This window comes from Sminthopsis crassicaudata, chromosome 1 (genome assembly GCF_048593235.1).
Source record: "Sminthopsis crassicaudata isolate SCR6 chromosome 1, ASM4859323v1, whole genome shotgun sequence".
NCBI classification, from domain to species: Eukaryota; Metazoa; Chordata; class Mammalia; order Dasyuromorphia; family Dasyuridae; genus Sminthopsis; species Sminthopsis crassicaudata.
This window is the reverse complement of record NC_133617.1, coordinates 530,326,713-530,343,187: the sequence shown is the minus strand read 5'-3', so window position 1 is coordinate 530,343,187 and position 16,475 is coordinate 530,326,713. Positions and strand designations below refer to the sequence as shown.

Below are 16,475 nucleotides of genomic sequence, written 5' to 3'. Positions count from 1 at the left end.
TTTGGATTGGCCTAGTTGGATACTCTAAATGAAGTTTATTAGTCAAGGTTGTCATTTCAGGCTCATTTCAAGATATTCAGGAAACTTTCTGATTGATGTCAGAATTTTGACATTCCAGCGTAGTCTTTCTGCTTAACTGCTAACTGTCATATCACACCAAAAGGCAATAAATACATAATCCCAATGATACAGAAACATCCTTCAAAAGATCATAAGGATACAGTTTTCTTGACATCTTTCCTCTCCATCCTTCTCCACCTCTTCCCTTCTTCCTCTTCTTTTCTATTATCTTCTATTTTATCTTCTTCTTAATTCTTCTCTTCCCCTTCCTTCTCCTCTATTTCTTTCTCTCTACAGTGTGACATAGTGGAAAGAACACTAAATGTGATGTAGAGTCACAATACCTGGATTCAGATTTTAATTCTTTTATTTATAACCTGGGGATATCTAAGGTTCCTTCCAGCATTGTCACTCTGACTTCTCTCTTTTCTCCTCTTTTTTTCTTCCTCTCTTTTTCCTTTGCTTCTCCCATTATGTCTTCACTTCTTCTTCCTGCTTTTTTTTTTTCCCTCCTCAACATTATTCTTGTGGAACCAGCTGCTCCCATATCATTGTTTTGCCTAATGTAATGCTGTTTCTACCTAATGGCATGGTGAGTCTCTAATCCAAATAAGTTAGCTTATAAAGTAACATCATTTATATTTAATAAAACTTCAAGTTGAATTTGATTTAACTAACTCATTTCTTTTCTTTTAGGCGAAGTCCTAGGTTACGTCATGAAATTAGAAAACCACGACATTCATCTGTAGATAATCTTGCAAGTGAAACAACATACATTACAGAAACAGAAGATGTATTTTATACCTACAAGGTCTCTCCATCCTCAAAAGACAGTGATTCAGAATTTTCGCAGAACCGAAGTCCACAGAGACAGTAAGAAACCGTGTTCATTCATTTACCTCTACAATGATTTGCTAGAGTTTCAGCCCAAAAGGTGATAAGATTGGGGGGGAAATTATAAGATTGGGAAGTCCTTAAAAATTAACTTTTAACTGAACACCAATAATATAGTGGGTCCCATATTCCAGGCACTGTCAAGGTACTACAATCTCTGAGTTGTAGGTTCCTGTGAATACAACTAAAAGAGTAAGGAGGGGCTTAGAAAAGACTTTTTGTTTTGTTCCTATTATTATTATTATTAAACCATTTTCTTCCTCCTACTTCTCTACACTCTGATTGAACATACAGACCAAAAAAAGGGGGGGAGGAGGAGAATGAGAGAGGCAAGGAGGAAGAAAGGAAGAAAAGAAAGAATGGAGGAAGGAAGAAAGGAAAGGAAAGGATAGAAGAAGATAGGGAGAGGAGAGAGGAGGAGACATCTTCCCAATAGACTTAACAGTAAAACAAAGTAGGGTGTTGAATTGGCCCTGTCAAAAAATATATGTTTTATTCTTTATCCTGAGTGCCTGATCTTTTTGACAGGAGGTGGGCAGAGTGCTTCATTAATTCTTTGGAATTGTTTGTTATTGCATTAACCAGAGTTCCTAAGTCTTTCCAAGTTATTTTTCTTTATCATGCTGTTATTGTATAAATCATTCTGGTTATACTTGCTTCACTCCACATTAGTTTATATGTCTCCCCAGTTTTCTTTGAAACTGTCCTGTTTTTAAATAAAATTATTCAGTTCCATTCATGTAATAATTTATTTACCCATTCTCTAATAGATATCTATCCTCTTAGTTTCTAATTTTTTGCTACTACCAAAAAAAAAAAAAACCCAAACAGCTCTAAATAAAAGTGTGTGTGTGTGTGTGTGTGTGTGTGTGTGTGTGTGTGTGTGTGTGTATTTTTATCCTCTTTGGTTTCTTTGGGGTGTAAATACAGGATTGCTGTCATTGGGCCAGAGGGTATACATATTTTACTGACTTTTTGGACATAATTCCAAGTTGCTTTCCAGCTAAATGGATCAACCCAAACTTCCATAATCTGTGCATTAGTATGTCTTGTTTTCCCACAACTCCTTTAACATTTGTCATTTTCATTTTTTGTCTACGTTCCCATTCTGACAGTTTTGAGGTGGGACCTCAGAATTGTTTTAATTTGCATTTATTTGGTGATTTATAGGTCATTTTTACATTTAATTGTTGATGGCTTAGATTTCTTCTTTTGAAAACTGCCTTTTGTTATTCTTTTACTATTTATCAGAAAAGGTTTTTAGTGATGTACATGTCCCTGATCATATAATACAACATCATTATTGTTATCTTCTATTGATATAATTAGTGTATAAAGACCTCCTACAGCTCGTGTCTAAACCAAATTCCCAGTAGTCTTCCCAGGGACACACAGACACCCAGGAAAAGCTAACCCTGGAACCAAAACTCCCTTGGTAACCTTGATTTGCATTGCAAAGGTCTTCCCTTGAATCTCCTCTTCTTTCTTTGACAGAGCAGCCAGCTCTGCAGTATGGAGCTAGTTAGAAATAGCTCAGTATAGAAATAGCTAGTTTAAAAGCTAGCTCAGCTTTTATACAGTGGTGACGGGAAGCTTCAGAGAGATGGGTTCCTTTATCAATGTTAATGGTAATAGCTTCTGGTCCCTTCCCATTCCATAGATCAATTGCCTACCCTTCCTGATGTATATAACAGGTACAACACGATAATGCAGAGTATAGTGACCTAGTTCCTGCCTTCTAAAACAAAAGTAAACAATTAAGCAAATTCATTTAGCCTGCAAAAAAGTTTTTTAAAGCTTCAGCTGTTCTAGATAATAAGCATAAAATACTAGTAAAATATAATTGTTTTTATGTTTCTAGTGCCTGCTTTGAGTTCCTAGAAAATGATAGATAGATTAAATGAATGCTTGTTGAATTTATATTACTATTCTTCAGGATCATTCCTATATATTTAGCCATCTTATTTCTTATGAGCTAAGAATCTTGCCATCAGTTTCTTATGAGTTATATTATCTTGCCTTCTGTGTATATCAGTCACACAAATAAAATTCTAGATTTCAGTTTCCTTGTGATATCCATTCTGATTGAATAATGCCTTTTGTGGTTTCTGGTGACATTACTTTTTCTTTTCTTTTCTTTTTTTCTTTTTTTTTTTTTTACTTTAAATAACCTTTTTGCTAACATTATCATCATCTATTTTTCTTAACTATACCTTAACTATATATAGTCTCTTGGTGTCTAGAAAGAATTAAAAGCTTAGTTTACCTCCTTTTTTGTTTTGTTTTAGAATGTTTATTTGTATGTTTTGTTTTACATTACGAATATTTATAGATTCTTTGTAAGAAGTCTCTTGGGGAAAAAAAAGTTAAGTAAAGCTAATAATACTGTAATCTCATCCAAAAATACTTGCAACATTTCACATTTGGAGCACCACTCCCACTTCTCTATTTAGAAAAAAAAATTAACAAAATCTATTTTTTCTCCTTCCCATTTCTTATCCTATTGAAAAAGAAAAAAAAACCACAAATTTCCCAAAACAAATATGCAAAATGAATTTGCTCAAAAACACATGTATGTCTATGTGTATATATGTCTTATTCTGTAACCTAAATCCATCAACCCTCTGTAGTAGGGAACATAATTATGAAACAAATATCAAACAAAGAGGTTTTTGTAGAAAGAAGATATGGCTAAAGTAGTGACAAAAATAACGGAACATTCATATAGCTATTTAAAATTTGCAAAGCAAACAGATATGTTGTCTTTTTTTTTTTTTCCATTAGTTAAATTGTCTCTTCTGAGCTTCATAATAATCCTGGGAGAAAGGTCCTATAGAAATTGTTAGCCTCATTTTAACAGATAAAGGTGCTAAGACTTAAAGAAATAAGTTACTTGTCTGGGAAATAAATGTCAGAAGTATAATTTGAATCTGTATCTTCCATACTTCAAGTTCAGTAATTTTTTCCAAAATGTTTTACTGATTCCCATTTTTCCCCACAAGAGATGGAGGCAGAGCTATACAATGAGAGGTTATATGAATTTGAGAAGCTAGGCAGTTTCTCCCTAATTCAAATATTCATGATGAGATTTAGATTCTCAGAACCAATAAATGTTAGAACTAGATTATATCTTAGGAATCATCAAACCCAAACCTATCATTTTTATTTAATTACTTAGTTTGAAGGATTGGGAATTTTCAGAGTATTGGACATACTTTATATTCAAATATAAATTTAAAGTGATATTCACCCAAACTAAGCCAAATTTAATGATTTTTTAAAAATTATCAATTTGGATTACTTATATTAGTGCTTATTTTTATTAATAACAACCTTTCAGTCATATTTAAGTGCCTATTATGTGCCAAACACTTTCCTAGGACCTGGAGATAGAAATATAGCAGATGAAACAAAGAATTTATCTTTTAAGAGGGGACATAGCAAGTACATATGTAAATAAATATTAAGTAAATATAAAGAGAATAAATACAAATATATCCAAGATCATGTGAAAGGGAGAACACTAAAATGGTTAAGAATTGATTATGTAATATTCTTTTTACAGTTTCCAGACTCTCTTTTAAACTAGCCCTATGATTTTATCTGTCTCCCTGGTTCTGGCAAGAACTTCTCCCTAAAAGAGAGAACTCCCTTTATAGATGAAATCACAAGGCCTGCCCTTTAAGTTAAGAATTTTAGAGAATGGCTTGGGGCTGGTAAAAGGTTAAATGATTTTCCCAGGGTCATACAGCTGGTATCTATCCCAGATGGGACTTAAATCCAATCTTTCTAAATCTGAAGCTGACTCTATCCACTCTGCCCCATCAAGATTGACTCATCAGTCAGCAGTATTTTTGCAGTTCTTAGTATAATAAACAAATTTCCTGGTATCTTTGCAATGTTATATTCACGTCCGTAATGATTGCGTGGATTTTGATGAATAGACATCACATTTGGATTCTATCACCTCAGTAACAGATTGCTACATTCGTCATGGATGATGATGGCCCTTAAGTTGAAGCTGGGAAGAGGTCCTAGTTCTGACTAATTACATCCAGAAGAAATCTATGTTGGACATAGCAGCATAATTATAAAGACACTAAAGCACTGATTCTCAAAGAGAGAACAATATTTCAAAAGAATAGAAAGAAGCTAGTTTTACCCTCCTCCAAAAAAACATAGAAAATATAGAAAGAGAAAGAAGACATCATCATTGTCTAAACAATATGCTATTTTCTTACCAAAACAAAATCTTTATACTAATGGTCCATGTGAAGGGTATCCTTAATCAAAACATGAGGGAGTGAGAAAAGGTATCACAGATAATTTTCTACAGCAACCTCATAAAGATGTTATAGTGAATATAATATCCCATATTGTGTGTTGATTTCAAGAAAGCATTTTATTTAGATTAGGTCCATTTCAAAGAACTGTCTAATTGCAGGTAACAGTCCACTGATCTAGGACAATATTCTGCTTTATCGTTCTGAGCAAATACTTATTAGAAAAGTCAACTTGTGTTCCAAAGACAGCATTTTCTCATTTATTTATGTCTGGCTATATAGCTGTGAAATAAATACAGTATAAAATTTACTTTGATGTTTTGTGCTTTAAAGATTCATTTTACAAATCAAATACAAAAGAACTTTACAGCTAATAATTGGAAAAAATGTGGATGTTGGGATTGTTTTATGATTATAGGAAAATATATTTTACCTGATTATGAATTAGAAATGGAAGATGAGAGTTTGGTCATTAACCATAAGATAAAGTGAGATAAATGAGTAACTTAAGAGAAAACCTAATTGCTGATGAATGGAGAAGATATAAAGGTAAAAGAACACACCGCGGAGCTGTATCAGAGAGATCCCAGTTCTACGCTGTCAACTGTTGGCAGACAGATTTATTTGGTCAAAGAGTGAGTGGAGTACTCTCTCTACCACCTGCTGCTGAATGAGGAGTAGAGAGAATATATTTTGCTTTCTTACCGTATTGTGTGGAAGAGAGAACACAGGAGAGAAGTTACTGAGAGGTGAAGAAAAGAATGCTGCCAAAGGAATCAAACTTAATATAAGAGTAATGAAAACATTAGCTAAGCCTAAAGCTGAACCTGATGGATAATAAAATTGTTATTGTGGAACAAATCCAGGGGAGCGTAGGAATAGCATAAAAATGGAGTATCAGAGAAACAGTACAACAGATTAACTCATCCATTTGAGCTTATGCCCAGTGAGGTGTTAGTCCAGTAGTGTGGCTCAGCTCAGCTTAACAGTGGAAGCATCTTATCAACACAGAAGCCATGCCCATCAGTTTATAGTTCCAGAGTTATGAGCTGGCCACAGATATTTCCTCCATCTCTTAATGTCCTGGAACTTTAAATGAGTGCTTTTTTTCACTGTGTATAGGTAGGAATATGTAGTTGAGGTTTATGAGTATGTGTGCATCAATTACACCCATAAATCTCAATGTATAATGTGTTTATTTTACATTGTGTGTGTGTGTGTGTGTGTGTGTGTGTGTGTGTGTGTGTGTGTGTGTGTGTGAAATGTGTTTGTTTTACATTTTCAGTAAATGTTTTTATTAATTTAACTAAGTATTAGCAGCTGATTTGTTCATGGGAAATACTCTATTTAGGAGCTTATGAATTACAATATTAGCCAATCCCTTAAAGGCCTACTTCTAGAATTCTGAGACTAGTAAGTTTTTTTGTTTGTTTAATGTCCCCTCCGGCCACACACACACACACTCACACTCTCCCACCCTAGGAAAATCCTGACTTGTCAGTCATCCAAGTCTTCTTCCACTTCTTCAGTTGAAATTAAAGGCTTACACTCAGAGTGGCTAAAAAAAATCCAAATTGTAGAGAGTTCAAGTGAAACCTAGGATTAGAAAAACAGTATTTCATATAGGTAGCTTAAAATATCACATATACTATATCTTAAGAGTTAAAAGTGAAATAAAATAAAATGTCCTCAGCCAGACTATCCAGAATTATCCAAGCACTTCTCACTATGTTATTGAAGTCAAATATTTTGTTGTTGAACAGCTATATTTGTTATTACAGTGGTTCTCAAGGAAGGAACTGAGATGATCATCCTAGAGAGTGAAGCATTGTTTACAATAATAAAAAGAGGAATAGCTCATATTGATGTAGAACTTTTCTCAAAAAGCTTTGTAGCAATTAAATTAGTTCTGTGCAGTTCCGAAGCAAAGAACCAGGGCTATGGGATGAAAGTGGCAGAGAAGCAGATTTGATTCGAGAAATTTGTACAAGGAAGCACTTTTTAACATAGCAGCCCAAAGACCCTTGAAGGATCTCCATGACCTTTTCAGGAGGCCCACCAGGTCAAAGCGAGTTTTACAATAATACCAAGATGATGTAATTTCTAACATGGTAAATATTGATAGATGTAACTCATGAATACAAAATTTCTTGAGGGAGGTTTCCTCACTAATTTAAAGATTGTAAAGGAACTGCACAGAACTAATTTAATTGCTACAAAGCTTTTTGAGAAAAGTTCTACATCAATATGAGCTATTCCTCTTTTTATTATTGCAAACAATGCTTCACTCTCTAGGATGATCATCTCAGTTCCTTCAATCATGCCTCTATATTTCAAAATTTCTAGATTCTTTTTATAGTTGCCTTCCATTGGACTAAGTCCTCTAACTTATTGACATCTTCTTAAAATATAATGTTAAGAATGGAACTCGGTACTCCCGATGTGAAAGACTAGTCTGAGAGTCAGAAAGCTGCAGGGCAAGGAGAAAGCCCATTGATTCAAGATTCAGAGCATCTGGATTAAAATTCTGCCCTTGATGCTTTCTTAGGTGACCTTGAACTTTATTGTACTCATCTGTAAGAATTGTATATTAGTTGGATGCCTAAGGTCCCTTCTAGCTTTTAATTGATCATGCTATGAGTCCAGGAGAATTATTACTTTCCCAGACCATTGTTTCAAGTACTTTCATTCTTGAAATGAAATGGCATGTGCTTGATTCTGTTGTTCTTATTAAATGGAAATGGGCAGTTAGGTGGTGCAGTAGATAGAATGCCAGTTTTAAAATCTGGAACTTTAAATCTGAATCTTCAAGTCTGCCTTCAGATACTTAGTAATTATGTGACCCTAGGTACTGAGCAAGGAGCCTAACCCTTTTTACTACAATTTACTCATCTGTAAAATGAGCTGGAAAAGAAAATAGCAAACCACTCTGCTGTTTTTCCCAAGAAAACCCCAAATGGTGTTGCAAAGAGTTAGATTAAATTGAAAAATAACAACTAGATGAAGATATGTAATAAGTTGGAGTAGATGACTTATAAAAATATTTTTGATAAATCTCCTTTTGAACAGAACATTAGAAATGCCAAGTACTGTATTCTTCTCTTGTCTTCTAATAGTGATGCAATATTTCTTCATTAAATTTTAGTATTTTGAGATCTTAAAAGTTGCTAGATAAAAGAGAATATGTAAAGCTTTCAAAATGTTATGTAATATTAATTTTGTACTTCAAGTGACTTCTTGAAGACAAAGATAAGTAATGGTCTGGTGAAAATCACATGTCACTAAAGGCTTGAAATTCAAAGTGAGCAAAAAGAAGACAACAGCTTTCTTCTGCTGAAATCAATTAGTCAATCTCCACAGTGATAGGGATTTGAAAAATCTGTAAGTTCCAACTCCTTATGCAATATTTAGATCTGCTAAAACATGTACATCAAATGGTTTCATAGCCTCCTGTTTTTAGACTTTGAATGATTCTGAACTCATTACTTCACAGGGAAGTTCCTTCCATTTTCAGACAGATCTTATCAATAGGAAATTATTCCCCATATTGTCTCCCTGCAGCTTTTACGCTTTATCTTTGTTTTGCCTCTGAAACTAAGCAAAATAAGGTTTAAGCTCTCTCTCATATGTTAACCCTTCATCTATTTGAAGATTGCTTCCCTACATAAATTCTAACCCACCTATCTCACCCAATCTTTTCTCTTTTAGAGTAAATATCCTTTGTAACATGCCCTCCTGGCAGTTACTATTACCAGTCTGTCCTAGGCCCAACAGAGTACCTTTGACCACTGACCTTTGCAGTGACCTTTTGCTCGTCTCCTCTGAGGCCTTCAAAGGTCTCTGGCCACGATTTCTTGAATCTATAGTTTAATATCCGGTAGCACACTCAAGAACAGCCACGTGTAATCTTAAAAGCCTTTATTATACCTACTCACATAATTCCCTGACTTACTGCCCTGACTTGTTGGTTCTCTAGTAAACATCTGGTCTGAAGACCCACTGTGTTCACTACCAAACTCCTTACCTCTCTGGGCTATCCATCTGCTTGGCTCAGCTACCCCAGGCTAGGGAGCCAGGTTAAAGAGAGTGATTTGCTGCAAGCAGTGGGCTTATAAAGGGCCTGTGAGGTCACACACACAGCCAACCAGCGAGAGAGCTGTCACCCATTACGAAGCTATCTCAATGTGGCCAGGATCCCACCCACAGGGCAGTCCTATATCCACAGAGATTACTTCTGGGCCACTCAATCTCCTGTTGCGCTGTGGCGCCGCCCATTTAAAGGGCCCTTATAATCCTTAATTTCTTTCCCCTATCTTCATGACATGTTTTCTCATTTTCTCAACATTCTGATTGCCTTTCTTTGGAAAGTTAATTAGCTATCAGTGCCCTTCCTAAACATGTACACAGAGTGAAACAAACTATTCCAAATGTGATCTCATAGTACAATGAGACTGTCACCTTCCTTTATGGATAGTGTATTTCTGCTCCCTAAATAATCTTAAACCAGTGACTCCTCATGGTGTGGAAGTGACCTTGAATACTCAATACTCAAATTATTCCCACAGAATAGAATGCAAACTCTAACCCCAAGAATTGGGGATGCAGGCTAGGCCAAAACAACTTTCAGAAGCTGTGGAGTTGGATGAGTATCTGCACCTACACTGGTGATGTCCTTTACTGTAGGAAACCTAAAACAGTCTTTTTGCCCCCTTTGACCACTGACTGTCATTCTATAGAATAAATAGTTATTGGTTTTAGTGAACTTATACTCATTCTTGATATTTACAAAATATATAATTACCATTCCAGATCTTTGTCATAGATGCTAAGGTCACTCATCTATAGTTTGCACAACACTTCTTATTCCTCCCTTTTTGAAAATCTGGAAAATATTTGAACAGTTCCAAATTTGTTGGCACCTCTCTCATGTTCCACAGTTTCTCAAAGATTACCATTGGAAGTTCAACAATTACATCTACAAGTTGTTTCTCAGAGATTGCCATTAGAAGTTTCTCAGAGATTACCATTAGAAGTTCAACAATTATATCTACAAGTTGTTTTGATACATGAATGTAATCCTTTTGGGACAAGGGACAAAGCCATTTTTAGCAGCTGGGTGCTCTTTACTTTTCTTGGGTTTTAATTCCTGTTTAACTATCTTTTTCCTGTCTTTTCTAAGATGAAGGTGATTATACTTGGGAGTAGGGAGAAAACAGAATAAAATACCAGTTGAATAGTTAGGTTTTCCCTGACTATTGAGATTGAGTCATTTTCTCTTTGTTCAAATCATCCCATCGCCAAGTAGCAGTATTCAAAATTTTTTTTTTCTTCTTCTTGCTCCCATTACAACTTTAAAAAATCTTTTTATGTTGTCCCTAGAACTTGCATCAAGCTTCTTCTTGTTCTAGGCTTTAACCTTATTGATATGTCATATTTATCTTTGGTTATGTGCCCCTACTTCCATTTTAAATTTTCCATCCCCTTTTAAATTTGAGGTAATCAGAAACTTCCCTGTGGAGCCACATAGTATTTTCTCTTCTTTATCATCTTCCTCATTGGGATCATTTATGGTTGGGTCATTAGGATTTCATTCTTGAACATTAACCATTCCTTTTGAAAAAATCCATGGAATGTAGCTGATTTTTGTTAAATTTTTTTGAAATCTTTCCAGAAGTATCATGTAAAATTATCTCTGATAGCATTATTGCTTTCTCCAAGGTTCTTGTAATTTTCCTTTACCAGCCATTTTGGTCTGAATCAGATCTATTGTAGGATCAGCTACAAAGCAGATATTAAACTCCTTCTTACTCTTACTTTCTGAAAGATACATTTATTTATGTATCAAATCAGTGTATCAAAGCAAGTAAAGAAATGATGAGGTTTTTTTTTTACTTTTTGATAAGAATTCTACCTGATAGCTTTTTGAACTTGTCATGCATTCACTCTGGCTGAACATCTTGTAGTACATTCCTGCAACAATACCACTTCTATATCATATATATATGATATAGAAGTGCTATACACACATAAGTATACACATATGTAAGTAAAATATAAATGTCACACATTATAGTAATATATAAATATCATCTGACCATTTTTCTTTCTTCCACTGTCAATTTAAAGTCTTCTTGCTTCTCTAATATATGCCATCCAAATATATTCTTTACACTCTTATTAGATGCATTCTTTCCCTTGCCAAGAGTCTATCATTCCTATTAAGAAGACAAGATCTCTTTCTCCAAAACCATCTTCTTAGCCAACTGTTTAGTAATAATTTGTACAAACTATACAGAACACAACAAGCTTTTCCATATTGCCTCAAACAACTTGGGTAGTCATCATGCTGTCTTCCAGAAAGGAGGACTTGAGGGAAGAGAAACAAGCCATTCTCAGAAGGGATAGAGGCATTTTTATGAGCCCCTGTGTGATTATACGTGCCCAGACAAGTTTGGTTAAGGTAATTTAAAAACAACTGCCAGCTGAGCATACTGTTTTTTCTAAAAGTTATATCAGGGCCCTTTTGAAAGTGGGGAGTGGGGAGTGGAGAGGAAAGAATATCACATTATCCACAGTTATCTACAGTTCCTGAATCTTATCAGGATAAAATGATTCCCCAGAAAAGGAAAGTAAGGGGCTTAGCTCTACTCTTAGGCAGGGGTCAAGGAACAAAACAGTAATGGTATTTGAATTCCTCAAATGTACATGGAGTCCCAGTGTCAGCTTTTAAGGATAATCTGAGGGTTTTCTGTGCAATAGGTAAATCCTTGTCTAGGAATTATGACCCCCCAAACCCACTCCCTTGAGGAATCAATGACAAGTGAATGCAATTCAGAATATGTGTTGTGTGTTCTTGTGAATATTAATAATTGATTTATTAAAATATTTCTTAATTAAGGAATGTATCGGAAGACAGCTCAAACTCTCAGACTCAGACATCATCCAGTACCTTATCTCAGCTTGTAAATGCTTCAGGCTGCTGTTCCCTCGATGGGGTAGATCATCAACTTTTAGACACCTATACCAGTGTTAGTAAAGGCTGCTTCACAGAAGATTCTAATCAGTACTACTGTGATAAGGTGAGTTTAGGGAGCTCAAATGTTGTACTCTGGTGGGGAGGGGAGGCATAAATCAATTGTACAGCTTAGGGTTCAAACATTTTATCAGAAAAAGGTATATTATTACTAAAGTATTTTATCATTGTAAAGTATTTAATCATTGTAATGATTAGACAAGGGGAGACAACCCTATCTATAACTGATCATCTTGATAGGTACCATTATATAATGTAAATAGAGTTTGCAGCAGCTGTGTGGCACAGTTAATAGTACCCTACAGTCAGGAAGACTCTGCTCTCAGACATTTAGCTGTATGACCTCGAGCAGGTCATTTAATTTCCATTTCTTCATCTGTAAAATGGGATCAATAATAGAACATTCCTCCCAGGGTTATTAATGAGATAGTATTTGTAAAGTACTTTTCAAACCTTAGAGTGCTATATGAATGCTAACCTGGCTGTTATTACTGAACTATAGTTCTGACAACTATTAACAAGGTGATTTTGAGATAGTTCCTGAATTTCTCTCAGCCTCAGTTGCCTCCCCCATGAAACAGAGAAAATAATACTTGCATTGATTTAGGATTCTTATATATGGAAAACTTTATAAACTTACTACTATTACTGTTGTAATCTTCATATTTATTTCAGAATGAAGATGGTGATGGTTATCTACTATTGGTGTGTATTACTCCAGATGAAGATGGAAAATTTGGATTTAATCTTAAGGTAAAGTATCATTCATAAATTCCTGTAAATATAATAGGTAATTTCATAACATTTCAAGATTCCTCACCCCCCGAGGCTGGGGTTAAGTGACTTGTCCAGAGTCACACAGCTAGGAAGTGTTAAGTGTCTGAGATCAGATTTGAACTCGGGTCCTCCTGAATTCAGGGCTGGTGCTCTATCTACTGCGTCATCTAGCTGCCCCTCAAGACTTTTAATGGAATTAGAATTATTACTTTCCATTAGAAATGTGTCTCCTAGCTAAAGGTAAGGAATCAATTCCATCAGTATATAAGTTTATTGAAGGCAGAGTGTTTCATTTTTTTACATGTGTCATCATCCCCAGGGCCTAGATCAGTGCTTGGCACAAAGTAGATGCTTAATAGATAAATATTTGTTGATTGATTGATTAATTCATCCCCTGAAAAAGGAGTGCTCTATGTTACATAGGCATAGAGACAGCTAGATGTTGCAGTGGGTAGAGTGCTGAGCTTGGAGAAAAAGACTTGAATTCAGATCCAGCCACTGTGGCCCTGTTAGATTACCTGGAATATTTTTTTGATGATTGTCACTAAATTTAGTATGAACTAAAGAGATTATATTAAATGAACAAAAAATGAATAAAACAATAAATAAACAATAAATGAATAAATAAAAATGAATAAAAGAAAGTCATTGATTCTTTTGTTGGCTTACTTTCAAGAGGATAGGAGTGATATGAAAACAATCTATTTCTTCCTTTTGCCACAAGGGGCAAAATCATTGTTTTCCCAGAGTAGTAGGAAACCTATTGCATAATTCTGCATGAAATCAGTTAGAAGAATGCTCATATAAAATCCTTTCAAAATGAATAGGATTATATTTGAGAACAACCATTCTGACAGATTAGCCAGCCTACTTTGTCAATCAATTGGTCCCTAGAGAAACTTGTAATGCTTAAGAAATTTGTCTTTATCACACTCTTACCTCCCTTTCTTTACCTTTCTCTTTTCCCCTTGGAATCTTTTCCCTGTATTCATCAATGCCCTCATGTTGCCCTTCACCAGTCCAAAGCCTTCTAAAAAATCAGTTGATAAGCATTGGCTAAGCCCTTGCTCGGTACCAAGCACTACAAAGAAAGGAAAAGACAGCTCCTGTTTTTGAAGATCTTACAGTCTAATGGAGAGAAGGCATGCAGATACTCTATATGCAGGATAAATTGGCAATAAATAACAGAGGGAAGACACCAGAAGTAAATCTCCCATGTGTCATTATTATTCTACTTTCTTTCCATCAGTCAGAACTTTTAAAGTAACTCATGTAAAATGTAAGATAGATTGGCATTTAAACTGTTCACATTCTGATTTCCAGCCTTCTTTATAAGACTACTTGTCCATATATGACACTCCAGAAAGTGAAAAAATTTCCCTTCATTTTACACTCAGAGTTCATCAATTCCCTCTGTAGAAGTAACTAACATTTTTCATCTTGAATCCTTTGGCATTAACTTGGATTACATTTTGTTCAACATTTTGTCTATGAGTTTGATACCCGTGTGTAAGGTATCCCACCTAGAAGAAATTCTCATTATACTATATCTCTTGAAGTTGTCTTGGATCACTTTATTGATCAGAGTAGTCGAGAATTTCACAGTTGATCATTGTTACAATATTGCTTTTACTGTGTACAATGATCTCCTGGTTCTGTTTACTTCACTTTGCATCAGTAAACATACATTTTCCTAGATTTTTTTGAAACCATCCTGCTTATCATTTTTTATAGCACAATAATATTCCATTACAGTCATGTACTATAACTTGTTCAGTAATTTCCCAATTGAGAGATATTCCCCCACTTCCCAAAAAGAGCTGCTAAAATATTTTTGTTACATATAGGTCCTTTTTCTTTGATCTTTTTGATACAGACCTAATAGTGGTATTACTGAATCAAAGGGTATACATAGCTTTTTAGACTTGGTTCCAAATTGTTTTCCAAATTGTGAACTTATCCAAAGATTTATATTAGCTTCTAATAGCGGAATGTAGCCGGATGGGGAAAATATTGGGGAAGTAGAGAGCTCCTTATTTGTACCCTCTCCTCCCCTCCAACACACATAAAAATAAAGAATAAGAATCAAAATCTTGGCAACTTTTTTCAGGAAGAATTTTAATTTCTGTACTATGCTGAAGTAAAGTTAAGCCATGGCATTTAGAAATCTTTCATTATTCTTGTTTTCATTATGTGAAGTACTTTTTTCTTCTCATTTAACAAAATCATCTAGGGTGGTGTTGATCAGAAAATGCCTCTTGTGGTATCAAGGATCAGCCCCGAGTCACCGGTGAGTCAACATTTTAAATGTTATTTCCCAGATTCATATTTTTAAAACCTATCACAAATGTATGATTTCTATGCTTTAGAATATTATTCTTAAGAAATCACATTGCTTAGGAATATTATTTTATTCACTATAGGAATGTTATCTTTATAAGGAATGAAATTAAAGAGTATTGTTTACTTTTTTTAGTTGGATATCCTTTTCAGTATACCACTAAGATTATCAAGAGAGATCATTGCTAATAAACTTTATGGTCTGAATAGGAAGTTATTTACTATATTCTTGAAAATAAAATTGCCCATCTTGTTATTCTGAGCCCTAAAGTCCTTCTGTGCATGCAAGTAGCAGCATTCAACATAGATGTCAAACCCCCGCAAACAACACAAAAGTCTTATTGCAGTTATGCTGAGATTTTGGGGGCACCCTCTATTATTCAGCTTTGTATTGCAGAGTTTGTCTAATCCTTCCCATTCTCACCATGTACATCCCCAAGGTAAAAGAATGATTAGTGGTGGGTGGCAGAACAAGGTGGGTGAGGAAAAATGTTATTTGTTCCAAGCAGCTTGAACTTTGGGGGAGAAGATTTATAAGAGATTAAATAACAAAAAAGGTAGTTAGCTGGATTAACAAGAATAGAGAAAGGAAGTGGCACTATGAAAGGATTAGGGAAGCTTGAAAAATATTTGTTGATATAGGGTTTGGGGGCTTCAGTAGGAGAATTTTGATATGATCCACAGATACATATTCAAAGACAAACAAGGTGTAACTAAACTGTGAGATTTTTTAATTCAGACTCATTTTTTTGGGACTCATTGCCATTTGGTCAAGATAGAAGTTATGGAAAACTTAAAACTTTGCTGCTTTTTTTGACAGGCCCATGAGAAGCAATATAGTAGTGGGTCCTCAAAGCCAACAAGACCTGAGCAAAATCCCAGTGCCTCAAATAAAAATGCCACATGTGATCCATAACATTCCTTTTTGTGGCCCAAACCAGAATAAAATATCATTGAGAAATATTTAACAAAATAAATTAAATACAATAAAACACATGAAATCAACATGTGATTTTCTAAGTCAATATGAGACCCACAAGGATCCTTATGTAACCCCTGTCTCAATTTGAATTTGATACCACTATTAT

The 16,475-nt window shown here is 34.8% G+C and overlaps 1 protein-coding gene across 7 annotated transcripts in view; it reads left to right on the top strand.

Moving 5' to 3' along the window:
• The window catches only part of PTPN3 (protein tyrosine phosphatase non-receptor type 3), a 238,638-nt gene that overhangs the window by 173,980 nt on the left and 48,183 nt on the right, over nt 1-16,475 (top strand). For all 7 annotated transcript variants that reach the window (XM_074281840.1, XM_074281839.1, XM_074281841.1 and 4 more), the window contains 4 exons: nt 757-933; nt 12,136-12,316; nt 12,946-13,023; nt 15,281-15,337. In XM_074281840.1, the coding sequence (XP_074137941.1) occupies nt 757-933; nt 12,136-12,316; nt 12,946-13,023; nt 15,281-15,337 (493 nt within the window). The remainder of the gene's footprint in view (nt 1-756; nt 934-12,135; nt 12,317-12,945; nt 13,024-15,280; nt 15,338-16,475) is intronic.